The 27,574-nt window shown below is 40.8% G+C and overlaps 1 protein-coding gene across 6 annotated transcripts in view; it reads right to left on the reverse strand.

Annotated features, from left to right (window-relative positions):
- Positions 1 to 1,144: 1,144 nt before the first annotated feature.
- Positions 1,145 to 27,574, reverse strand: part of syt1a (synaptotagmin Ia) — a 222,212-nt gene continuing 195,782 nt past the window's right edge. For all 6 annotated transcript variants that reach the window (XM_086270276.1, XM_086270272.1, XM_086270278.1 and 3 more), the window contains 3 exons: positions 23,908 to 24,025; positions 6,440 to 6,573; positions 1,145 to 2,445 (listed from right to left, as the gene is read on the reverse strand). In XM_086270276.1, coding sequence (XP_086126402.1) covers positions 2,239 to 2,445; positions 6,440 to 6,573; positions 23,908 to 24,025 — 459 coding nt within the window. In that variant the 3' untranslated portion in view covers positions 1,145 to 2,238. The remainder of the gene's footprint in view (positions 2,446 to 6,439; positions 6,574 to 23,907; positions 24,026 to 27,574) is intronic.

Below are 27,574 nucleotides of genomic sequence, written 5' to 3' on the forward strand. Positions count from 1 at the left end.
CGTGTAGAAGGAAAAAATGGCATTAAACGCTACGACATCACTACAGAACAGACTGGATTCGCTACCTACTGATAAGTCTACATCTCTAAGCACACACGGCAGTCACAGTGATACACAAAGCAGTCCTCAGAAGACTCCTATGGAATGACAAGTAGCTTTTTCATAATAGTGCTATCAACTACACAATAACATTGAAAACATTTAGAAAGTCCTCCTGAAGCTGTGTATCGAGTATATGCAAGAGGTTCCTCCAAGATAAGAGACTTCATGGTTTTCATGGATTACAACTTACTTCTTTCCTAATTGGACCCGTAGTAAAGGACATAATGAACTAATAGCCTACGCAGACCATTAACTTTTACGGTTATTTCGTGCTCCCCTGGTGTAGTCCTGTGCCAACAAGAAAACAAAACTGATGTAATTGCTGTTGGCTGAAATGTGATTTGTCATCATTGCTTTCTTTCTTTTTTTCCTGTTTTTTTTTTCTTGTTGTTGTTTTTTGGATTTAATTAATCCAATCAAGCAGGAGGCTCTCTGGCTCCGCCCCCTGCCCCTCCCCTCCTGTAGGTGTCCTGAAATAAAGCCGGCCAACAATCATCCAAAAATGGTTTCTAAAGAAGTCAACAAGCTAGTTCATCCAGTGCAAAATAGCAGCCACATAAAAGTTAAAATTGGCAGTAAAACATGGCTAGCTCTATTGTCACTGTGAGAAGGCAACGCAAAGCAAAGACTGCGATTCAGGGCACCACTGCAGCCAAAGACATTGTTCCCAATAAACCAAAGCTACAACCACTAGCAAGTGGGAGTGTGCATGAAGAGAGGGTCTCTACAGAAAGTCACCTCCCCGTAAATGGCAGTGTTTAGACTAAACTCGCTTCACCTCTGTCAATGTCACATTGACACAAAGTTTAAACATTACTCTTGATTTCTTTTTTTTTGTTCTCTCCTCTGATTGAAGGCAAGGGGATCCTATCAGAAGAGTCTCCCCTGGTGTCAGTAGATCCCCCCTCCCTCCCGTCCCAGCGTTTAGTAAAGATTGTAAAAAAAAACATGCACTTTACTAAAAATAGTCAAGACGCTGAATTAATCTAAAAAATAGTCCTCTTAAAACCAGAGCCCAGAGTGCAACCCCCACCCACCCCCCCTTTTTTCTTTTAAACTCCCTCACAAATGCCGGACCCCAGCCTAAACGCGATACACCTCCAGCAACGACAAGGCTGTTTAAAGTAAGCAGTTAACAAAATATTGTTAGAACGAGTTTAAGGACACAATGGCTACAGCTTGGTGCTTTTTCCACATGGGGGTTGTTTCTAAAGGGGTGTTTCTTGGAGGCAATCACTTCCATTGTTGGAAAAGAAAACTAACCTTTAACTTGAGGACCTATTTCAGATGGAACTGCCAAACAAGGAAAAAATGAAATGCTAAGTGGTAACAAGTGTGCCTCAAGCTAAAACATGTAGGTCCTCGGATTGAGAAATAGGTACAAAAAGTCATAAGAAATCATGTGCTTGTATAATTTCCAGCAGCATAATTTATCCTACAGAACCATAGTAGTTAATGGCCTTGTATTTTGGAGTTTTGTGTGGATATATTCATCCGTTTGTCTTTTCTGTAACGATCCTTTGCTGAACTTAAAGTCCTTTACAATGTGAATATATTTCCACTAGCATCTTGCAGGTTGGAATTCTTTTTTTTCTGGAATGCAATAAGGTAATAAGGTAGAATTTTTAAATCCTGGGATATATAATATTGGCTTTCCTCTATATCTGCATTTACATAATTTAAAATAGAACATCTTATTAAAAACATCAAGATATACACAGATTAGGAAACGGGTAACAACATACAAACACATAAACTAGAAATCATTTATGTCTGCATACTTATATATACAACTGTGGTACAATAAATTCTTTCAGTCATGCGCTACCTATACAGATCATATTGCTTAAAAGAAGGGGGCATTTGGTCTGGGCGGTTAAGGGCTTGGAGATGGAAATCAAAAACTGCTGAATCAAAGCGAGAACCTGATAGAAAAAAGCAGAGAACAGATGTTGCAGGACACTTCAACAATTAGGACTGTGTGTGAACTTAGGAGTGATGAATCTGGGAGAGGTCGACGGGTGGGGGAGGGGGTAAAGTGGGACAGGGAGTTACATGGATGGACCCATATATCACTGAGGTATTTACACATACTGGCTAAAGAGTACTACAAGGCAGGTACTGAAAGAGCCCTGCCTATTTCTTGACGGAGAGCTGAGCATCCACCTCCTCCTCAGGCTTCAGCACGTGCCACTGGGCGATGGGTCTCCTGGGGTTGGCCAGCATGTCGGACCAGTGGCGCAGCTCCGTCCCCGAGCTGTTGAGGCCCACAAAGACCTTGCCGATGGCATCGTTCTTGCCGATCTTGTCATAGTCCAGAACAGTTATAACAACTTGCACTTTCTGTAGAGGGGGAAAGAGAGGAGGAAAGAAGGAGACAAAAAAAGAGTGTAAACTCCATCTACTAATGTTTACTTCAATTAATGTCTTTTTTTAAAGTCTGTTTTTGTTAGCCAAAATTAACATTCATTAGATCTATACCTTGTTAAACAAGCTAATGAGTCATTATCACTGACCAGCAACCCTCCAGTTTTACCTTCTCATCATTCTGTCTTCTATGCATGATTTCTATCCTGGACTCAGTTGCTATTAGGGATGGGTAACAAAAAACAGTTCTTGTTGAGAACCGGTTCCCACTGTTTCAATTCCTTGGAATTGTTTGCCATTTTTGCAAACGATTCCCTTATCGATTCCAGTCGCCCCGAATGATGTCACCACGTTGCGGAGCGTCATTTACCTGGCAGGAAACATGGCGGCTCAAACGCTCAAAAGTTTGATTAGACTTTACGAGAACGGATGACAACAGGGCAACTTGCAATACTTGCAAAGTAGATATTTCATTTAAGGGAGGAAACACTACGAATATGCAAAAGCATTTGCTCACAAAACACGCGATGACCTTAAATGAATGTCGTGTTTTTAATTTCGCTCCGGACTCGTGAATCTCAACCCAGCAGCAGCGGTAACGTTTGCACGTCCTCTCCCGTTAATGCAGCAGGTAAATAATCAACTAACAGTGCATATGATGTTAGCGCGATCTGCCTTATTACAAAACCTGCCATTACTGTGCATTTAGGTGACCGTGATGAGACAGACAGAGTCTGGCTCAGATGCTGGCAGTTCTCGCTGCAGTCTACCGGTAGCGTCTCCTTTCAGGCCAGGATAGACGAATGTCACCGAGCAGTGACTGAGTTTGTGGTAAAAGGCTTGCACCCATTTGCCACAGCAGATGCCCCCGATTTCACTTTGGTAAGTGAATGTGTTTAATTGTAGGCAGGGACATTACTGGATATTCTTGTGTAATTGCTACAGAATAATTTATGTTATACTTTGTTATTGCTACAGAAGAATATTTATTTTATAATTTTACATTTACAATTTTTTTCCCCGGGGACCCTGTGACACCCCATTGAAGAGCCGTAGGCTGGATCTCTTAAGATCTCACTGCTGGGTTTGTAAGGCCATGTTACTCCTAAATTTCTATCTTGCTCAAAGAGAAGATATAAAACGAAGTTCTAAGCTAATCGACCTGTGTGTTCTCCTTTTTTAAAAAGAATCTATAAGAGAATTGATAAAGAATTGAATCATTAAACAGAATCGAAAATGGAATCGGAATCGTGAAAATCTTATCAATACCCATCCCTAGTTGTTATGTCTAAGTCTAATTTAGTGATTAAGTGATTCTTAAAAGAGGATAACAACAGGTCATTAAAAGAAGGTGGGGCTTTAGTAGCTGTTGTGGAGTGCTGCTGCCATTTTTCATATACAGTCTATGGTTTTGTTGTAGAATTGAAAGGCCCGAGTCTTGTTAGGCAAACACGATTTAAAGGTCAGTTTTTAATTCTGTGCTTTTTATTTGTTTCAAAAATTGATTCACATTCATTTTCTAATAACTTTTAGCTCTAGTCCTAGCTTCAAAAACACCCAATACAATCTGAAGAAAGACAATTACATGTCATATAATGTGTTATGATCAGAGACAAAGGTTTTGATGCTTCTTTACTGACATGATCATCTCTGTGAGGTTTTCTCTTGTGATTTGTGTTTTTGAGCAGTACTTTACATATTGGACTTCTGATACAGTAGGTGTTTCTTGTTCTTTGTGGTAGGGTGGATATGTAATGCACGTATTAGAGTATTAAGCGCCAACAGTTCCTCATTATTTCTCTAAATGGTATAGTGCAGGGAATGAGGTGCTCCTTGAGACATTAGTGTTGATTAACAGTAACAAACACTCCCGATCAAGCTTGGCTTATATTCAGCGCCAAGCACAGCAAAATGTGTGATTACTCAGAGGTCTGAGACTCAGCTTCACTGTGTGTTTATTCAAAGGGACGCTGCAAAGAGGAGTGACCCGGGCGTCAATCTCTGGCAGAGAATATGAATTAGTGCACAAAGCGTCCTGATTAAGTTTCGATCCACTGGCAGACTGAGATGGAACTACCGCCACCTGCATGAGCTCTGAGTCGCTGTTCTAAAAGAGCATGCCTAATACGCCATGTAATGAAATACTGAATAAGGCTCCCAGATGGCCAGTTGGGGTTAGTGGGTTTTTAAAGGGACACTTCAGCTTTAAATTGGTCATTCAAACACGGCTTTCTTTAAAGGAAAATTAGCAGACCTTCGTGTTATTCATCACTGACCAGCAAGTACTGTTTTTTCTTGCTGTGACTGATTTGCCAATAATAATCATATTAGTGACACCATTTAAACAACAGCTCAGCAGTTTTCGAAACAAGCTTAATAGCTTTCATGGAATGAAATATGAAGATTAAATACAAGAAAAAAAATAATGTCATGAACATTTATAACATGTATTTGTCTTTTAATTCACTTTACCATCTCCAGCTGTTCAGAGGCCAGAATTTGAAATATATTTTTATACGTTTTTTTTTTTTCAGTTTAACACAAGCACATAAGTGACTGTTTTTTCCCCCTATTTGTTCAGTTCTATGCTCAAGTCAAATATAGAAAGGTTAAAAAAAACTGCACTTAATTTGCAAACAAGCTAGAGTTTGATGTCAAATGGGCTCACGGACTATAAGGAGAGCATGTGTACATCTCAAATGGTGTCTGCACAGCTAATTGCGTGTGGGCTAAGGACACTGCGAAATAACACGAGTCAATAACTAACCTTCTGTTTTTGTTACAAGATAGTCCAATTAAAGCACTGCTTGTAATTCCCACGCAATCTCTGAGACAATTAAAATCTTTCGATTATTTACTTAGAAAGTCCCTGGGTCAGGTTGGCGTCAAAGCCAACGCTTTGCCTCTGCAGACTTCTATATGTCTGTGTAATTTAAGAATTGTGCTTGAGAACTTGATTAGCAAATTAAACTCTACTGGTGGAAACAGAACGTGTCTAATTAAGAGTCTTCCCAGTTCTGAGTGTCTTCATTTCAAATCAGATGCAATACAGCCAGAGGCCTAAAGAGCTGTCAGTGATGACAGGCTTCTTTAATTTAGCATTTAGCTCTTAGGTAGCTGGACTTTAACTGTTTTTCTACGATCGAATTAAGTCTTTTAAGTGTGTTTAATTCTCGTATTGCTTTTACTGCTCAATAAATCTAATCAATGACAATTTTTGCATTTGACCAATTATTTAATAATCAACCTGGTTCTTGCTGATGAGATGAGAAATGTAAATTTAGCCAACATACTGGCATGAGCAACACTAAATAAGGCCATGTTTGGATGGGGTTGATTGGGATCAGCGGTGTTTAAATTAAATCTGAGGCACGCTGTACCAAACCTGTGATTTTTGAAATGTGGCAGCCTTAATCAATTTGACTTAATTACTGTATTGCCTGAAGAGATAATCTTGTTTGTTGCTATCCCTTTCTGGCACAGGTTATGTATCCTTTATCCTTTTTTCCCCCATAATGTCCTGGAAAAGCATCTGTGCTTCCTTTTCTTCTCGAATCACAGCTACAGCATCTATTTTTCTATTGCTCTAATTATTGCAGCATACTTGGTTAAATGTAAATAATGATGCTGATGAATGCTAATCATTGTGATATATGCTACAAACAGCACCAAGATCCATGCTACGGGCAAGAACAAAGTGCAGACAATCACATCCGTAGAGCAATTGGCTTGTCAAATTGCAAAACCCAGCTGATTTTAAGTGAAGCGCCTCTCATTATTCTGTTATGATGAAAAGCCTCTAAACTGATCATTTGGTAAATGAGCTCCCACTTAACAATGGCTTATATGCAACCAAATGTTTGCTGCTGGTTTTTATAGTTCAGTTTTACCCAATGATATAGCACTCTGCCCCGTAGAAAACATGATTTCAGAGTTTTACGAATGTTTTGCAAACAGATGAAAAATGTACCTGGATTTGTTCAAATGGGACTTCAAAGCTAAAGGACTCGTTATAGTAAGGGTTGAGGGTGTTCTTCTTGATTGTCGTCTTCTTCTTCTTCAGCCTCTTACCATTTTGCATCAGGTGGATTTTCACATATGGGTCTAAAAAAAGGAAAAAGTTATGTTACAAATTGTTCTCAAGATTAGAATCCAGTCATGATCGCTTCAGTCAAAGAACATTGTTATTTCTTCTGCAGCAATTTATATTTGGCAATGCGACTCAGTTCTGGGACTTCCCCATCCTTCCATGTGCACAAAAAGTCCAAGTTTTAGAGAACAACATAGAAGGGAGAAGGCAACAATGCCAACAGACTTGACATTGATTAAATCTGAAACAGAAGTGGGTTGCAAAGCAGCTTGCAGTGGCTACATGGATTCTTGCTTTATAGCCACCTGTTCGCTCCATGGGCCACATTCACAAATGCATTGTACCAGCAGAAACTGGGTTTTAGCGTAAAAAAAAAAGGTGCTCTCAGTGGCAAGACTACATTGAGAGATGGGAACTCAGGTGGTGGGAACTAAATCACGTGCACAAACTGATTTACTGATGTTCGAAATGCACATTTTAAAGCCAATTTCATCAAAATGTCCTATGTTTTGTGCTTAAATTGTGAAATAAACTAATTGCTTCGGTCTTTATAAAGCAGCACAGCTTTTGAGTTTGGGTCCAGTGAGCTGGACTGGATTTCGCAAACTTAGAGAACTCTTACATAATGTTTAGCCCATTCTATCTTCTTGTTACATCTGATTTTATTCATGATTTCCAGGTCCAAATGCTCCTTCGGTTCACAAGAATGAACACATGCTGAGGCACCACTGACAGTGAAAAGGAATCCAATTTATCTCAGCTTCAATAAAACAATCAGTGTAGCTATTCTCCCAGCTGTTAACAACCTCAGCAAACTTTAGCAAAGTTGGAGATCATCAAAGGTTTGATTGTTTATATCTAACTATGCATGCTGTTCTGACTTATTTATAGAAAAAAAACACATACAGCATTGTATAACTTTGGAATCATAAACAGGAAACTAAAAAATAAACAATGACATTTGGAGCACTGATAAAGTTGAGCTAGTTGGCCCATAATGATCTGCTATCTTGTAGCTAGCTAATGAGCTATGGTAAATCTAATGTAGACATGTTGGCATGGGAAAATTCTTAATAAATGGTCTTATTGGCAGCTATGAAACATTTTTTTATTGTAGACTTAATGTCCACACTGAATCTTCGTCAGACCGAGAGTGATTCTTTTGTAAAGCTTTAATCTTTGTGACATCCAGGACACCATGAGCCCATAGGCTGTTCGCGTACACTGTAGCCGGAGGGCTTAAAAACAACAAAAAAGTTAAAAGACAGCAAAATTCCCTGCAGAGCTCAGGGTGATCATTGTTTGTGTGCTTGTTATTATGAGACATCCCTTTAAAATAAATCTAGTCATTTGATCCATTGAGAATACAAAAATACTGATATAGTTCACCATCAGAGTCCAGTGTGTTTATATCACTCAGTTAACCTTCCCCTTTCAAGAGCCCCATTGTCATCTGTCCAAATGCCACCTCAAGTGGCACCCAAATGGTCTGCTTTGCCCGTCCTCATCTGGCAATCAGGTGGAGTGTGTGTCTGAAAATATCAAACCACCCACCGCTTCCATTTATGATGTGATGCCACTCGTCCTAATTTGTTTATGTTCTCCACATAGCTATTAAGACCAAACTGGAAAAGAGGAGAGTTTGTATCTTTCTTTGGGCATAACCTGCAACTGACACGATGGCAGGAAGCCTTTTGAATAGTCAGATAAGTATCAGAGTTTTTTGGTTTAACTGACTGATTAAAAGGACAGAATGAGGCTCCTGAATTCAACATTTAAGAGCTTCATGAGCCCAAACTACGAGCAGCCAAAGACTGCAATCACCTCCATTGTAATTTTTAGCAGACCTCCCTCTCCCCAGCCACCTCCTCCAGATTGTCCGGGGGAACACCAAGGCGTTCCCAGGCCAGCCGAGAGATATAATCTCTCTAGCGTGTCCTGGGTCTGCCCCGGGGCCTCCTCCTGGTGGGACATGCCCGGAACACCTCACCCAGGAGGCGCCCAGGGGGCATCCTTGTCAGATGCCCGAACCACCTCAACTGGCTCCTTTCGATGTGGAGGAGCAGCGGCTTTACTCTGAGCCCCTCCCGAATGGCATTTCCGCCGCTTGTATCTGCGATCTCGTTCTTTCGGTCACTACCCAAAGCTCGTGACCATAGGTTAGCGTAGGGATGTAGATCGACCGGTAAATTGAGAGCTTCGCTTTTACACTCAGCTCTCTCTTCACCACAACAGAGCGGTACAGCGTCCGCATCGCTGTGGCCACTGCACCAATCCGTCTGCCGATCTCCTCCTCCCTTCTCCTAGTCACTCGCGAACAAAACCCTGAGATACTTAAACTCCTCCACTTGGGGCAGGAACTCGTCCCTGACCCGGAGTGGGCACTCCACCCTTTTCCGGCTGAAGACCATGGCCTCAGATTTGGAGGTGCTGATCCTCATTCCCACCGCTCCACGAATAGGTTTTACGAAAGCCTTAAAACAAGCTCATGACACCAATAAAAAGTTGCTGGCATCTTCTGTAATGGGAAATTTGACACTCAGTTGTTTCCAAGGAACCTGTGAGGTGATTTTTTTGTTGTTGTTATTAAGAAGGCAGACTTAGCGCTATGGGAATAAAAAAAAAAAAGCTGGTATAAACTTTTTCAAAAGCAGTCGCTGCAAGCAAACATTTGGGTTTATTCTTTTTTGAAGGAATAAACTCTGAAAGTACTCCGACTTTCATCTCCAAAGCCTCTTTTTTTTTCTTTTTCTTTTACAGCCTTTTGAAACTGATAAGTTTTGCTGAGGGGTGTCTACTAAACGCTGGCGAAGAAACTCACTGAAATCTTCTGCTTTTCTTCATGACCTTTGTAAATGCTCTCAGTCTCATGTTTCAAATCTTATTGAATACAACTTGAAGTTAAATGTACATTTTATTGTTCTTCAGACTGGGTCTACTTTGTAAACTGACCCGTTTGATATCCTCTAAGAGCGCTGTGTCAATCAGTTGCTCATTGGAGGCTGTACAACACAAACATCAATGAGTAGTGGGTGATGTCCAGAAAAGCATCTAATTACATCTGTAGTTCTTATCATTAAATTGATGTGTTGCTTACACACACTGTGAGACAATTTTTCTGTTGGGTATCCTGAAAACAAACTGCAAGGAGCAGTTTGGCAATGCAGCATTAATTAACATGGAAATGTCAGGTAAACCTTTCACAGTTTGTGTTAATCACAAATTCACTCCTGAAGTTACACGATTATGCCACTAAACTCACCTAAATTAATATCTTGAGCTGTATCGCCTAGAATGCCAAGTTGCTGTTAGTGCAGCAAATGGGGGAGGGGTCACATGAGATACTGAAATCAAAGATTTTTATACTTCTTCCTTTATAGAGATAGTTTTTATCATTTTCCTTAAGAAATCAATAACTATTCCTTTATTTTCATTTGTCTTTTAACTGAATGGACTTCATGCTTTAGGATTTTAGTGAAATTCTCATGATGTTTTAAACATTTATGCAAAACTTCAACAAATCTCAAACTTTTTCTTGCAGCTACAGATGAATTACAGTGAAAAGGTTAGATTTGTGTATTAATAAACTTACTGCTACTGTTCGCGGCGTGAAAAATGTAGAGCAGATTGTTGAAAATTGTGGTTACACATGGGAAGGCGGCTTAATGACGTTAAATGTTCTCCGATCTCGGCGCACGAGGAGGGAAAAAAAAAGACCACTTAGAGTCATTTATCACTTAAGACAACAGGCTCCTTGAAAAACACATGAAAAACAAATAAGCACGATAATCTCCTAGATGCAAATGAGGCAGGCTTTTGCCTGAGGATAACAACATCATCCTCCAGCTACTGAACCCTAGAGCTGTGCATTGGCATGAATAAGTAGTAAGAGCCTGAACTGGAGCCTATAATTAGTTGTTGAAACACCACTTGATCTGATAATCTGGATTCATCTCTGGGTCCCATATGCACAAAGTCTTTATAATGCTTTAGGATTTCTCATGAGCGAGCAGCTCTGAAAAAAGCAAAATTAAAAGAAAAAAAAAAAGTTCAAACTTTATGATTTTTCACAGTAGCACAAACTGAACAAGCTTAGCTCTCTTAATCTTTTATCCAATTTAGGGGAATGAGGATCTGACTGTCCATGGCAGCTGACATGAATATAGAGAGAAAACAGCGCAAACAGCGTGAGAGGGAGAAAAGCAGCAGAATAAATAGATGGCAGAGACATGAGTGAAATGGTAACAGGCTTCTAATGGAGTGGGTGTCCATTATTACTCCCCTGCTGAGAAGAGCTGGAGTGCCGGGATGAGAAAAACAGCGAGGGAGGGCTGTGCGCAGGAAATAAATACTGCTTCCAACGTATCTCATAAAGAGGATACACAGCCTCCGTATATCTCAAACAGCAGTATATGTCCCTTTGAATATTCTTATGAATGAAATCAGAGCTTCACTAACAGAACTAACACAACAAAGCTTCAAGTTGCTACAAGTAACTTGGAAGGAATGGCCATTTTGATCCCTTTAGATTTTCTGTGGAAGTTCCTTTTTCTCCCTTTTCTTCCCCCAACTCAGCTTCAGTACAGACTCCTCTGTTATTAAGTTCACAGGTCCAAAGAAGGTCAAAGATAAAAGCTTAGTAATGGCATAGACAGTGTAGAATGAATATAAGTGAGATGTCAGATTCCAGAGTTCAAAATCCATCTCTAGCTGACTTTTCGATCTTTACAGCTCACTCATAATAACCTTCTAAAATGGGTCTTATATATATGGACTATATACACTGTGCTCACCTACCCGAGCCAAAAGCCACTTTCTTCCAAAGCTGATCATCGTTCTTATATTGCAGGAAACAGAAAGTCTTGGTAGAATAAGTGTTATAAGCACAAACAAAAACCTATTGTTTTTGTCAGAGAAAGATTGACGATGCTATTTCATATAATGACAGCTCCATTTGATCACTGTGACATTAACTACTGTTTTATGCCTAGAGTTCTTCTTATGTAGCACAACCTGCTTTATGGCTCATACTATTCTAATTACATCCATAATTTACAACGTGAACACCATGTTGCATTTACTAAGACCTGAAACTGACAACTCAGACGACATATTCATTGAGAAAGAGTTCACTAAAGTCATAAACCAAGTGAGAAGTAGAGTCATTTTAAGATAGACTTCTGTGTAACTGGACATCCTTTTGCAACCAGGGGAGTTGCCCCCTGCTGGCCATGAAAAAAAGCACTGTGCAGTGCAAATGTCTTGAGCCACCCCTAATTTTTTCATGAATAAAATGGAAAGTGTGTGCAGCATCTGCAAACATGCATGGAAGCACAGAATGTAAGACAAAAACAGAGCTTAGTTTTCATCTCCTAAAAGTCAGTTTTTAGTATGACCACCTTGTAATGTCTGTAAGTACTCTTCAGGCTATAGTTCTCTCGGCTTCTTGAAGGACATTTCAAAGCTATTTTTTGCTGTGTTTTGTCCCAGAGCTTCCACCATGAATTACAGAGACTCACTCCACAAGACCTGCTGCCACTGATTTTCAATCCACTATTTGTGCATACCGCAAATGTTCCTTCCTATTTTCTTTTCTCAAGAATAGCTTCTTGACTGGTGTATCGTTCAGATCCTGTGTTAGATGTTGTCTGGATTTCTTAAGAATATGACTTACAGAGACTGGTCATCTGCTGTATGGAGTTTTTGAACCTGTCACTTCTTCTTTTGTCCTCCACTTGTCCAGTTTTCTCAAATGTTTTTAAGGACACTTGGCACATTAGTGCCGAGATATGCCAAGTTCAAAGCTAATGCCTCTAAAGTCATTCCACACAGCAGGGATGAGGTAATCTTAAATAAGACATTTATATCCTGTAACCTCATGTAATATTGTATGTAGCAATTTAATGTAATACGTTGTAAGCGGGTTGTAAGCAGTTAAACATGCTACTACTTGCAACTTATGATAAAACAGACCAAAACACTCCATGATCCATTTCTCACACTTCAAGTGAAGACAATGGTTTTTAATTCTTTGTATATTTAATGTTAAATATACAAAGAATATATCCCTAGACTTTCACTATATACGGGAGGGGATTAGCGAACAGTCAATAATACTATCTAATATTGCATACAGCTGTGTATATTAAAATAATGGTACTACAGTGGCTGCGTGTAACTCTTATATTGGTAACTGTGGCTGAAAAGACACCACACCACAGCTGAATGGGATTATGCAAGATAACCCTTTCTCAAAAAAGAAAACACCTGTGGTGCCTCTGCAATCTAGGTGCACTTATCTCTCCAGCCAGCAGATGAGAGTTTGGCATTATTGAGTTTTGGGACGCTCGCTGTACCTTCTATCAAGCCCATTTTACCACCTCCTCCTGGACGGATGTAATCTCTCCCATTTTATGGATGAATGACAGTGCTTGTGATGCAAGAGCGGTTACTCACATGTGTGTACAGCACAGCGGCTCGTCTTTGCTACCCTTAGGGGTTACTCATTGGAGTCCTGGATCTTGGCCACAGTTTTATGAGGCGATGCGCTATCAGCCGTCCGTACATTTCCCACAGGAGGCAAGATGCAGGTTTATGGATAGGCAGGGAGCTCTGAGTCACATCAGCTTTAGAGTTAAGTAGAGCTACTAAAGAGGTCTTATTTTAAAAGTGGTTACTTACACATAGGATTTCAAGCTGTGAATAATTACCATCTGTGACTCATTTTGAATATTCTAGTCATCAAACCTGAAGTGCAGAGATATAAAACGCACAATTCGCTCGGACGTTTCCTTTATCTTTGGGTTTGGCTGCTAAGGGTTCTGGCAGAGTTGTGCCAAATGAACACCAATACAAGCAGGGTTAAATATAGCCTGGCTGTCATCTTAGCTTTCCTCCCATCATTTTGGATTTTCCATGGTGGGTGCACCCAGGGGTGACTGTCGGTTTAGTTTTACACACTCAGCTCAGCGGTGAATCACACACGTTTCACGCATACACAAGTGTTTACAGTGAAACTGCTCTCTGGGGCGCAGGCCCACGTAAAACCACCTCCATGAAATCTGATGGAAGTCTTTTTACGATGTTATTTTGTATTCTACTCTCTACGGAGGCTCAAAAGTGCCAAAAAAAATATAATAACTGTAATTGAATGCATTAGAATTACAATAAAAAGGTAGGCTTTAATTATAGCATAAAATGTAACAAATGATGAACCTGCTGTTTCATTTGTTGACCTTTGGATTTATTATTTTTATTTATTTACTTCACATTTCATTTTCTATTTAATTCTGTTTATTAATTTACTTATTTTTAGTTTTAGATTTATGGTGCTGTGGAAAAACTGCAGTAGACATTTATTGTGTAGGACCAGTCTCCATCAAAGACCCACGCTACTTCTATAATGTTAAAGTGTAAGCTTTGGTGAAGCCAATCCATAACTGTTCTAGTTCTTGTATAATTTGGCATGCCTTGGCCTTTTCTCCCTGCTTCCCTTCCTTAAGAATGGCTTCTTGACAGCCACCCCTTCCACTGAGACCGTTTCTGATGAGGCTTCAGTGAACAGTAGATGGATCAACTGAAGGGATCCTGTGTCAGGTCATTGCTGTTTCTTAAGGAGATGATTTTCAGGTACTGCTCATCTGGTGTAGACAGTTATTTTGGATTGCCATTTCTTCTGTTGTCCTCTACTTTCCCATTTTCTTTAAGGACAAACTGCAGATATGCCAAGTTTTCATCTTTTTATGGTTGAAAGATTCATAGGTCAATTTTAAGTGACTGAAAATGGTCAGGTACACACACTGGACTGACAATGAGCAAAAAAGCAGCCAGCGCCCCCCAAAAAACTTCAGAAAGCCTGCAGATCTGTTGCTTAAGACTACTTTGAAAATTTACACGAAACTCTGACTTACTAGATAAAAAATATAAAGAAATGAGGTGGAAGTTCAACCCTTTTTTCCTTTTCATTATCCCAATCTTTACTTTTCCGCACAACTTTTTTTTTGTATTTTTAAATATTATTTATCCACTTAATGCAAATGAGGGGGTCGTCATTCAAAGTGTATAACTGGTCTACTTTGGGGCTGTTGTAAGACCGAAGCCGCTCAGCAGTCAGGAAATGGTTTTTTAAGTAACAAAACACAGATAAAAGTGAATTAGATATTAGACCTGCATTTATATTAAGCCTTTTTAATGCCTTTAATGCCATATCACTGTCCGATTTACTTCTTACTTTTCCTTTTTTTATTTTGGAAATGGCAAAATTCATAATGTAAAAGCTTGGAAATACACTGTAACTTTTCTAGTTATTATTTCTTACATCTATAGACGCAAAACATAATAAATTCTGCCTTCTCTAATCCCTTTCAAATTGCCTTCTTCTCTCAGGCCTCGTACATCATCCTAATGATCCCTCATGCCCACTACCTTGCTGAGATGACGGGAACCTTAGTCTGACCAGCCAGAGGAGCAAAACAAATAAACCTCTCCAACCCGAGAGGCTTGATAGTGCGCTGGAGCACCAGGTTGGGGCAGTGCGGCTTCATTACCGCTGACATGGTGCCTGTGTGCTTTGATAACCTCCCCCACTGCTGGCCATTACCTGGTTATATGCCACCTCACAGCCGCCTGGGATGTCTTTGAAGATACAAAGAGAGAGGACGAAACATTTTAACTGCCACTACTTCTATAAGCCCGCCGGTACTTATACTGAGTTGCTTCCAAACACTTAGCCTTTGTGTTCCCCACCTCCGAGTCTGACTCACCTTTCATTTCCCTTGGAGACACTACAGTAACGTGAAAAGCTGTATTTTAAGATTTAAACAGAGTAATTTTCACAAAATAAAATGATATGTGCAGGAGGTCAAAAGAGATGTTGGTGATTCAGTTAGAAGCTTTCAAAACTTTAAAATGCATCACAAGTTTCAGAGTTTTTTAAATCCTGACTGCCTCCAACTAAACGTAACGGATCTATTGTAACTATACATTGTGGGGTCGGCTAAAGTGGAAAGAGGAGTAACCTGTCTGTGACGAGGATTATTTTGAGACGACAGCTAAAGAACATGGTGCCTCGCTGCATGTTAAGCAGGAGCAATTCTGAGAGGCGCCAGAAGTCAAGTGTACTTTTAAAACTATTACTTCAAAAGTTTGTTTTCCTAAGAAATGCAGCACGGTGGTAGATTTGGGGCATGCTTCATGAGGAGCAAATCAAAAGAATTATTTCTGATTATACATTGGTTAATGATAATTCCCACATCTTCCTCTGTGAGCCATAATTAGGCATGGTAAACAGGATGACAATAGAAAAGAAGGCTGATCCCAGGCCATCAATTACTTGTCCTCCTCCTTAAGTTCTGGCTGAGCCACTCTGTGGATGGAGGCTAATTATTGTTATTAGAGACCTGCTTATTATTTCATCCATCTGCTGCACATTTAAGTCCATTCTGGGAGCAGAAAAGTAGACACTACTAACAAAAAACAAAGCCCAAACTGCAATTTAGAGTATATTCTGGTTGTATGTAATTACAAACATGCACTGTGCCATTACAGTATGCTAATAATTCACCCTGAAACCCACAGATGAGTGCACACAGATGAAACATGCTCCAATTAAACATGACATATGGTATATGGTGTCAAACTGTCTGGCTTTCCTGGCATTTCCCTTCACTGTAAGAGGAAACCTGGCCTTCAAATTGGAAAGATTTCACACCATTCTAATACTGGCTGGTCCGTGTGGCTGATGGCTCAAAATGCTGACAATCCCACGATGCAAATGGGCACAGGTGAGTGCTAATGCCAATATCAGAAAATTGCAGCGGGGGTGTTTTGTTTTTTGTTTTTTACCAGCCAAATGGCTCCTCGCACTGGTCTGACAGATGAAAGGGAGCTCGGAGCCATTAATGTGCACACTCTTACTGTACCGCAGGATGTTTGGGGTTATATGGATAGACTGGATAGACAAACAGAAAGCAAGTGGACCCGGGTGTTGGTGATGGCTGCTGAAAGAGTCGGAGCAGCTATTTAAAAATGTAAAAAGAGGCCACTGAAGAAAGTCAGAGGAAAAGCAGGAGGGAAAGATTCAGCTTATTGTGTGATTTCTTATTTTATGGTGTCTGTATGATGACTGATATGATCAAAAAAATAGATAGCACCAGGTCCAGAATAATGAAACTGTGTTTGTTTACTGCATCGGGGAATGGATCCATGAAAACCTTCCGTCATTATTAAAATGCTCCTTATATTGGTGGATATTAGTTAAGTTGTCATGTATGTCATAAAAACACTAGGTTGCATAACACAAATGGGTCTGATAATGTCAGACTGCACTATATCAGTTATAAATAGCTTAAATTATAGTCTGATGACTGTAGATGGTGAAGCTGGTGATGCTGTGGGAATGTGCTGAATTCTGATGAAGCCTATCTTTGCTCAACAAAGCTCTAAATGGGACTTTGATATTGTTCTATCTACATCAACCATCAATCTTTTTAAATTATTCATGCTTTTACTGAGCTTTGATCATATTACAGAAGAGTACAGAACACACTGCATTTCATAGTTTCTCTGTTTCGAGCATGTTTTCCTCACAAATGTCAACTTTTATCTGTAACTGATCGCACAGTGAAAAAAGCCATCTCAGGTTGGAAGTACAGTCAGGTACACAAGTATTTGGACACCATTCTTTTTCTGTTCACTGCCAAAGTTGATATTAAATCAAATAATTGTGATGTGATTGTGGTGCAGACTTTAGGCTTTAATTCAAGGGGGTCAATAAAACTATAGCACTTAAACCAAATAAAACCATATTTATGCAGAGTCCCCTATTTCATTCAAGTCTGTAGTTCATAGAAAAAAGACCAGTAATGCCAGTGAGTGTGTGTTGAATCCCGGTTACTGTAATAATAATTAATTAACAGTAGTTTCAGATTTACGTTTAGTTGAGAAGTGTACCCTGATCATAAAATGTTACAAATAATACTTAACTGCACCCTGAAAAATAAGAACTTGCTAATAACATTTTTAAAAGGAACCCCAAAATTGCAAAGCCTCTCATTTTATTTATTCATTGTTGCACACTGGTACCCATACATCAATGAAAGTACACTGCTGCATGTGGTTTAGGCACTATCTATGTTTATCCATCACACAGTACAGGTTTTAGTCAAGACATCTTCTTTCTAAAACACTCAATCAAACCCAGTGAGAGTCATGAAGAATTATCTTTGGAATAACATGGAGTTCTGATGGTCTTAGTAAAAAGTAGCCAAAGACTAAATCAACATCCACACAGGATTCGCAGCAACCTGGCAGCCAGAAACCACACAGAGTCAATGACATTCAACGACTTCAAGTGATGACAGGCAAAATAACCACTGGTGACACAAAGTGGACGGGAGTTGAACTTTTCAAAGCTCAGAGACAAGCAATTGAAGAGTCTCCAGATAAAAGGGAAGAATATCGTCGACTGACGTAAGACTGGATAGTAAACACATTTGAGGATTACCCGAGCAACAGACAATCTGCTATGGACCAACCGTCAGCTGCAAAGTGATAAGATAAGATAAGATAAGATAAGATAACCTTTATTAGTCCCACACGTGGGAAATTTGTTTTGTCACAGCAGGAAGTGGACAGTGCAAAAGTTATGACGCAAAAATTAGAATACAATAAGAATAAATACAGTACACAGCTGTACAGAATAGAATAAAATAATATACTATATACAGTAGAATAAAATAGAATAAAAATATACAATAAGATAAAAATAGAATACGAATGCTATATACAACTGAGTAAAAATACAACGATGCCAGAAAAGATTATTGCACTTAGTGTTATTGCACATGTGTGGATGTGTGTGTTTGTTCAGTTAAAGTCTTTGTTGTGGAGTCTGACAGCAGTGGGGAGGAAAGACCTGCGAAATCTCTCCGTCCCACACCGTGGGTGCCGCAGTCTCCCACTGAAGGAGCTGCTCAGTGCTGTCACAGTCTGCTGCATGGGGTGGGAGACGTTGTCCAACAGGGATGACAGCTTAGCCGCCATTCTCCTGTCACTCACCACCTCCACTGGGTCCAGAGGGCATCCTAGAACAGAGCTGGCCCTTCGGATCACCCTGTTCAGTGTCTTCCTGTCCCCAGCAGAGATGCTGCCGCCCCAGCAGACCACACCATAAAAGATAGCAGAAGCCACCACAGAGTCATAGAAGGTCTTCAGGAGTGGGCCCTCCACCCCAAACGACCTGAGTCTCCGCAGCAGGTACAGCCTGCTCTGCCCTTTCCTGTAGAGGGCGTCTGAGTTATGAGTCCAGTCCAGTCTGTTGTTCAGATGAACACCAAGGTACCTGTAGCTGTCCACAGCCTCAATGTCCATACCCTGGATGTTCAGTGGTTGCAGTGGAGAATGCTTGTGCCTGCGGAAGTCTACCACCAGCTCCTTGGTTTTACTGGCGTTGATCTGGAGGTAGTTCAGCTGGCACCAGTCCACAAAGTCTTGGGTCAGACCTCTGTACTCCTTGTCGTCCCCATCAGTGATGAGGCCGACTATTGCAGAGTCATCAGAGAACTTCTGCAGGAAGCACTGGGTGGAATTGTGGGAGAAGTCTGCAGTGTAGATGGTGAAGAGGAACGGAGCCAGAACCGTTCCCTGTGGGGCCCCCGTACTGCAGACGACCCTGTCCGACACACAGCCCTGAGTCCTCACATACTGTGGTCGGTCGGTGAGGTAGTCCAAAATCCAGGTAGTGAGGTGATGGTCCACTCCAGAGTTCTCCAGCTTGTCCTTCAGAACCGAGGGAAGAATGGTGTTGAAGGCACTGGAGAAATCAAAGAACATGATTCTCACAGTGCTTCCAGCGGTCTCCAGGTGAGCGAGGGAACGATGTAGGAGGTGAATGACGGCATCATCCGCGCCAATGCCAGGCTGGTAGGCAAACTGAAGTGGGTCCAGTGATGAGCTTGTTAGGCGCCGAAGCTGAGCCAGGACCAACCGCTCCAGGGTCTTCATCAGGTGGGATGTCAGAGCCACCGGCCTGTAGCTGTTGAGGTCCTTGGGGCGTGAAGTCTTTGGCACTGGTACAACACAGGAGGTTTTCCAGAGCTGTGGGACTCTTCCCAACCTCAGGCTCAGGTTGAAGAGGTGCTCCATCACCCCACACAGTTGGTCCGCGCAGGACCTGACGACCCTCGAGCTGATGCCATCTGGGCCCGCTGCCTTCTTGCCATTAATCCTCCTCAGTTCCCTCCTAACCTGGGTGGTTGAGAGAGACAGGCTGGAGCCTTGTGTTGAGTGTGTATTGGATGCTGTTGTTGGGGGTGGGGGGGAGTGAGCAGGGTGAATAGAGGAGGTGTGAAGTGTCTGAGGTGTCAGAGGTGGAACAGCAGCAGTGGGGGTGGGTGAGTCTGCAGCCGATGTTGTAGACTGTCTCATGGTTGAATCAAATCTGTTGAAGAAATGATTCAGTTCATTTGCCCACCTCACATCCCTCCCAGGCAGAGAGTTCTGCTGTTTGTGGCCTGAGATGGTTCTGAGGCCTCTCCAGACTTCACCAACGTTGTTTTGCTGAAGCTGGTTCTCCATCTTCTGCCTGTAGCTGTCCTTCCCATTCCTTATCAGTCCCCTCAACTCTCTCTGCACCCTTTTCAACTCCTCTTTGTCTTTGGATTTGAAGGCCCTCCTCTTCTGCTTGAGGACAGCTTTAATTTCTGGGGTAATCCAAGGTTTGTTGTTGGAGAAACACCGTACAGTCCTGGTAGGTACGGTGTTATCCACACAGAAATTAATATAGTCAGTAATGCATGTAGTAAGGCTGTCGATGTCCTCTCCATGGTCGTCACAGATCACCTCCCACACAGTCGACTCAAAACAGTCCTTAAGAGCCTCCTCGCTCTCCTCTGACCATCTCTGCACTGTGCGGGTGGCTGGTGGCACCCTGCGCACTAAGGGCTCATACACAGGGACAAGGTGCACCAGGTTGTGGTCAGATTTGCCCAGTGGAGGGAGAGGTGATGAACTGTATGCCTCTTCAGCATTGGCATACAGTAAGTCCAGTGTTTTATTGTCTCTGGTTGAGCAGGTCACATACTGGGTGAAGGTGGGCAGTGTGGAGTCCAAAGAGGCATGATTGAAGTCCCCTGATATTATGAGAAGGGCTCTCGGAGATTGTGTTTGCAGTCTGCTGACCACTGAGTGGAGAGTGTCACAGGCTGCATCCGCGTTGGCCGAGGGGGGGACATACGCTGTTATTGCGATAACATGCGAGAATTCCCGGGGCAGGTAGTACGGACGCATGCTAACGGCTAACAGCTCAATGTCTCTGCTGCAGAGTTGTTCTTTCACAGTGATGTGCCCAGGGTTACACCATCTGTCGTTCACAAAAACTGCCAGTCCCCCTCCTTACCTCTTACCGCTCTCTCTCGTCCTGTCCGCTCGCAGCATCTGAAATCCCGGTAGTGTCACGCTTGTGTCCGGAGTTAGCGGTGTTAGCCACGACTCCGTTAGCATCATGATGCTACATTGCCGGTACTCCCTCTGTGACCAGGTTAGCGACGTGAGCTCATCCATCTTATTGGGCAAAGATCTTACGTTTCCAATGATTACAGAAGGAAGAGATGGTCGATAACGTCTCCTTCTCGGGCGACGGCGCTCCTTCCCAGCACGACACCCCCGTCTTTTCCTCCTCAGCTCGCTGGGAATGTCGGGTCTGTCCGCCGGCAGTACCGCTGCGGGACGCAGCGCTAACAGCTGATCCTTACTGTAAACAAAGGATCCCTGCTCTGGGTCCCCAGACACGCGTGAAAAAAGTAGAAATAAACTAAGAAAAACGACCAGAACTAGCACAAAACGGTAGAACATGGTTGCAGAGTCTAATTACTGATACGTTAGTTATAAAAAATTACGAGAAGAAAAGATAAGAAAGAAAGAAACTCAGATTGAGCAGAGCTGCTGTAACAGGCTGTCGCACACGGGGGGCGCCGGAAGATGTCAAAAACGTGTAACTAGCAAATTGATTCCAGTGTGGATGTTTCTAAACTTCCACCCATTATGTGAACCACAGTTATTCTGGAAGCCTAAACTTACAGAAGAACGGTGTTAAGTTCTTCTAGATCGTTCAGCAATCATTCAAACTTCCTGCCAGCTACCTTGAAAAACTGGTATTATTTTAAAGGCAAAAGATGGTCACATTTATGGCATGTTACATCAAGTTAACTGATTAATAAAACCTGTCCATGACTTTATTGTGCAGCTCTTCTCCTGCACTTTAAAGTCTTATCTTTACCATTTGCAGCATGGCATGTCTGGTTTCAGAGCTGAAATGTGAAAGCAGATGCCTCTGCTATGCAACTCTGCCCACATTGCTAAATTGCCCCCAAAGGAAATATATAGTTTTACAAAATGAGATTGTGTTGTTCCACTTCATAGTGAGAAAGACATTAAAACTTTAATATTGGTCTTTATGTCCAAAAGCACAGTGGATTTCAGTGTCATGGGACTCTATTAAAGTTCAGTCATGTTTTTTTAGCCCCTAGATGAAACATCTGTCCTCTCTGGCTGAAAGAGACACAAAACAAGTCTGTCTGTTTTTGTGCCGTTTGTTTATGTTCCAGTCAGCTGTGGGTGGAGGACTTCCATCCCTCTCATTCAGTTACCATGACATCAGATCCTCTATTCAGACTTGACTGTATTGTGATAAATGTCAACTATTGATCTTAATCCTGTAGAGTTGGAGCTATACCACAGCAGGACAATTCTTTCATTCTTTCAAGCTGTCGAATTTTTTTCATACATACTCTTTTATTCCATGCATTCATTAAGAGGGAAGGCACTGTCTTTATGAGCGTGTTACACTCATTACTGTATTACTGTATGTGTTCTTCAATGTGTGCTAGACAACTTTTTTTTAAACTTAAACATATTTTGCGAACCTACAGTTGCAGGGTTACACTTGAATATTGGTAATATATTAATAAAAACATTCAAAACCAAAGGAGCAAGTGTGCAAATCAAGTCATGCCTTTTACTACGTAGTAAACAGAGCTGCAGCATGTCAAATACAATGTGACAGATCAAAGTGCATCTCTGAGTCATAGCGATCAATTTTACAACAATGGCAATCATTTTTCATGGCAAATGTCTGAAGAGATTGTAGCATAACTTGAAAACTGAGACCATCCATGACTCCCTCAGTTGCCTCTAACAGCATGATGAGTAACACTGACAATAGGTGAAACACTTGGACTGAATTTTGAGAGATAATCCATAAAATGTTAGAGGAACTGTTAATATTGCAGAACATTAGCATTACAAGGACATTAAATTCATGGAGCGATTGTTTAATTTGTGGCATCAAATCCAACCCTCTTCGGGCTAATCTAGAAACTAAATTGGTCATTTTCATATGAGTTTATCAGCTAATGTTAGCATTGCCAGAATAAGTCCTTCTGGACGCAAGTCTCACACACTGGATCGAATCTGGATCGTTCTTTAAAGATCCCGTCTAAATGATGGAGCCATAACTTTAATATCGGTGATCCCTGGGTCATTTAAAGCTACTACAGTAGACTCACAAGCCAAATCAAATATAAAACACTCAAAATAAGATTTTACTAAAATGTTATTCTCCTACGGCACGCTAGCACAGTTTCACAACATGATTAGCTAATCAGCTGCAGCTACTTACTCTTTAGGGGTGAGATAACAGCCATTTTTAGCATTTTTCTTTGGATTTGTCTACTGAATCATGTCAGTGCCATGTCTCTTCCTTATAAGCTATCCCTCATTACAGTTAGCTGGCTAATCATATCTTGTTTGCTAATGTTATCACTAGCAAAATCAATCTCAGTAGAAATGCTAGCTGGCTGATGTAATCCATGATACTGAGTTGTGCATAAAGTCAGACAGGACTGATTTAACCATCAGTAAATCATATAATGGCACAATGCAAAGACGTGTAATGAATATTTGATTTCTATATTTATAGCTAACGCATGGCAATAGCTATACGATTAGCTACACATGCTTCTAGCATTGATATCTTTGTGGGATCCAAGTCAACTCTGTTGTCATTGCACTGTGAGTTATGTGAGCTATAGAAAGATGACAGCATCATCATGGGTGCCATTAACTGCGTTTCTTTTGTTACAATATAAGCAGTTTCTCAGGGATATTTAGAGACATTCAAAAGATCTTTTTCACAATCAGGTATCTGTCTGGGTGCTGAAAAGAGGAAGAAAAGCTTGCGATGTTGTAGGAGAGGTGAAGTGAGTGCTGCAGTTTGTGTGTCATTACAGACAAAGGCCCTGTCAGAGGAAAAACCAGTTGGCATATGTGCACACCCTTTCAATTCTCCTCACCTGACAAGCCTCCAACATCCATTTTCTTGAGGTTTTTGGCCTCAAGGATGACCACGGTCAGCTTGCCAGCAGTGGGGACATATCGCAGAGAGAAGCAGATATCACCCAGTTTTTCTTGCTGTTGGAAAAACAGAGACATTGCAGAGGTGAGAAAAACAGCTACTTGATGCAAATTTACTCCATCACATGTTCACACCATATGAGGATACATCAGAGAGAAAGTTGCTCATAAACATGTTTACTTGATTCTGCTCTCCACGAGCAGAAAGGGAAGCTTTTAACATGCAAAGCTGCAAGTAGCAGGGTGTCTGTGCTAAAAGTCTAATGGTATTAAAGGTTAATGTACAGGATGCTGACACACTGAGTCATAAAGCTGGTTATAGTAATTACAGTCTAAATCATGATGGAGAAAGATATTTGCTTTAAGTGCACAGATTGGAAGCATTGTAGACTAAATCTAGGAGGGCTGGCACAGAAGACTCTGTGATCAGTGTGAAACTGATCCATTATCAGAAATCCTAACACAGAGCAGTGTCCGTCTGCATCAGTGTAATTAGAGTTTCTGATCTGAAAAACACAAGGTGGAGAATATTAGTAGTGCTAAATCTACAAGCTGGCACAATCTACTGAAAAATTACTGCTAATGAAGCAGGGCACATTTTAAGCATTCATATTTACAGGATACAACTGTGCAGAACATATGGAGATCACAATAAAAAACCCCAAAATTAACAAAATGTGGAGATACTAGTTTTTCAGACAAATTTGCCTTAATAAGTGGAGCATTTTCCAGTGTATTGTACTCCACTGATCAAGACAAGCTGTTAACAATGTAATCATTATGTGAGCCAGCTGTCTGCTGCCCTGATAAATAATTTCAAAATACAGGAAAGAAAAATTAGGACAAAAACACTCTTCGATTACAGTGTAATTTGTCTAAACAGAGAAACTCAGCTGTCGCAGTGTTATACTTGAACTTGATTTCTTTAATGAAAGTCAAAATAGTTGAAATAAAAAAAACCAAGAAAGTGTGAAAAGAAGAGGAGGATGCATTTAAGTTACAAAGCACACAAATTAAATCGAAAATTGTTTTTTTTTGCTAGGTGGCAAACAGAAATGCAGCATGTCAAATGTAATGTTTCAGATCAAAGTGTATCTCTGAGTCACAGCTTCAGAGTCAAAGCAATCAATTGTACAACAAGCGTCCTGAAGGTTTTCAATCGTGTGATTTGATTCCTTGTTTGCAGGAAAAGCCCTGCACTGCACTTCACTGCTTCAAGCAAAGCACCATCACGACACAGGCTCATTATCTGAGACTGAAAAGAGATCGGTTCATATTCTCTCCATATCCTTTATCAACACCTGAAGCAGACACAGCCAATAACTCCCGCTTAGGTCGCACCTGTTTTACATCTGGTCATTTCGAAAAGAGGTTATAAATCAAAGGCAATCCAGATCCGAATATTGACTCTTCATCTTCCATCAACTTCCAATCAAGGTCTATTTCCTCATGTAGAATAGGAGTGCTGAAAATGGCTGCAGTGTGTTTTATATTGTAATGGACCCTCCCCTGCATTTCATTTGTCATCTGCTCCCCTGACTTGTAGCTGCTTTAAAAACCACAGACTAAATAGTCTTACTTTGATGATGGGAGTCGCATTTTAATGAACGCAAATGCATTCTCCTCTTGAGGCTAGTAAAAGAAGCAGTGACAGTTAATTATGCCTGTCAAGAGCAGTGACCGAGCTCTTTAATATTTTCTTTGAACTGTAAAAGGTCAGCCGCTGCTTCTTCAATGGAAAGGGCATTTTAGGGACTCCGATACTTCATATTTGACCTTAAAAATAAAGAGGATTGTGCTACTTGTGTATAGGTGAAGAAGAAGATTTTTACCTGAAAGCAGCTTTCTTTTCTCTCTTTTTTGAATATGCTTTCAGTGCCTTCTTTGCATTACAGATACTTAAATGAGACTTATTATATTTTCCCCTTTTTTGTCACCAATCACTTCGCTAGGTACACCTCTTCAACAGTTCATTCACAGAACTATCTAATCAGTAGGGATGCAACGATACTCGTATCGATATTTAACCGTTTGATATAGTGCTTTCGGTTCGGTACGCATATGTATTGAACAATACAAAATTTTTAAATTTATTTTATCAACTTTTCTTCTGACGATGCTGTTTGTGTTGAGAGCTCAGTGGATCTGCGTTCGACTACTCCGCCTAGGCTACACTGTCGAGCACAGATTCACTGAGCGCAGCACAAGCTAGCAAGACAGAAGCTAAGCTCATTGCAACATGACAAATTGAACCTCCCCCACCCTCATTCAGATCTGGCCTTTGGAACTATTTTGGTCTTCATGTGTGTCAAGTATGACCCTGAAGGTAAGCGCGTCATGGACAAAAGTAAAACAGTATGTCGGATGTGCCACGCAATGCTCAATTATATTGGTGGGAACTAGTGTGTTAGCGCAGTTAGCTCGTTAACGTGTTGACGCCGTCCAGCCCCACGCACGGGGCGATCCGCGGTAGCTCGTTAACGGAGATTTGCCGTGTTGTGGCGTTAACGTCATTTCAGATTAACGCTGACAGCACTAGTGGGAACACAACGAATATGACTGCACATTTACGCCGACATCATCCTCGTGCAAAGACAAGTGCAGGCAGACAAAAACAACAAGCATGCATGCTACAAACTTTACCCGAGTCATTTAGACAGCTGTTAGCACATGATTCTCCTCATGGGGACCTGATATGTTTAATATGCTGCTGAGAATATAGCCCAGAAGAAGCATATAGTATAGCTTTTATTTTTGAAAGAGCCATTTCTCTGTAATAAACTCTCTTTTCCAAAGATGAGTGATTTCTCGATCAGATAGATTTATTTTTTTATTACTTTGTTGTTTAAGCAACATTAAATTTAAAAACTGTACTTTTGAGTTAAAATATATATTTATAATTTTAATAAATGACTATTTAAAAACGCATGAACATTTTTTTGTATCGAAAAAATATCGAACCGTGACCTCAAAGTATCGAACCGAACCGTGAATTTTGTGTATCGTTGCACCCCTACTAATCAGCCTTAGGCCTACATTTGGGCATGTAGATGGTACCATATAGACTAGGCTGAGTATTTCAGAAACTTCGGATCTACTGGGAACTCCAGCTTACAGAGAATGGTCAGAAAAACATCCACGAGCGGTAGTTCTCTGGGACAAAATGTAGAAGAGAATGCCTAGATTGCTTCAAACTGAAGGGAACAGTAAGTGAAATTAACTACTTCTTACAACCAAGGTATGTAGTCAAAGTCAAAGTCAAAGTCAGCTTTATTGTCAATTCTGCCACATGTACAGGACATACAGAGAATAGAAACTACGTTACTCTCAATCCCTAGATAAAATAGCAAATGAACATTTAAATATAAGAGTGATTAAAAATGCAAGTAAAATAATTAAAAAGTAAAATTTAAATAAATAAATACAATACAATTTTTACATATAACAAGAAAGCTATACAATATACAATATAATGAGTAAATGACATTGAGTGCAAACCAGGCAGAGTAGTGCAAATGGAGATTTGGTAATGTACGGTAAGAGATAGTGTAACAACAAAGTCTTATGAGGTAATGGCAGTCCAGTGCTCCACAAAGTGACTGGTAA

The sequence above is a fragment of the Aulonocara sp. 'chitande type north' Nkhata Bay genome, linkage group LG17 (genome assembly GCF_057382095.1).
Source record: "Aulonocara sp. 'chitande type north' Nkhata Bay isolate Kocher_YH1m ecotype deep benthic linkage group LG17, A_spYH_male_GT1.1, whole genome shotgun sequence".
NCBI lineage: Eukaryota > Metazoa > Chordata > Actinopteri > Cichliformes > Cichlidae > Aulonocara > Aulonocara sp. 'chitande type north' Nkhata Bay.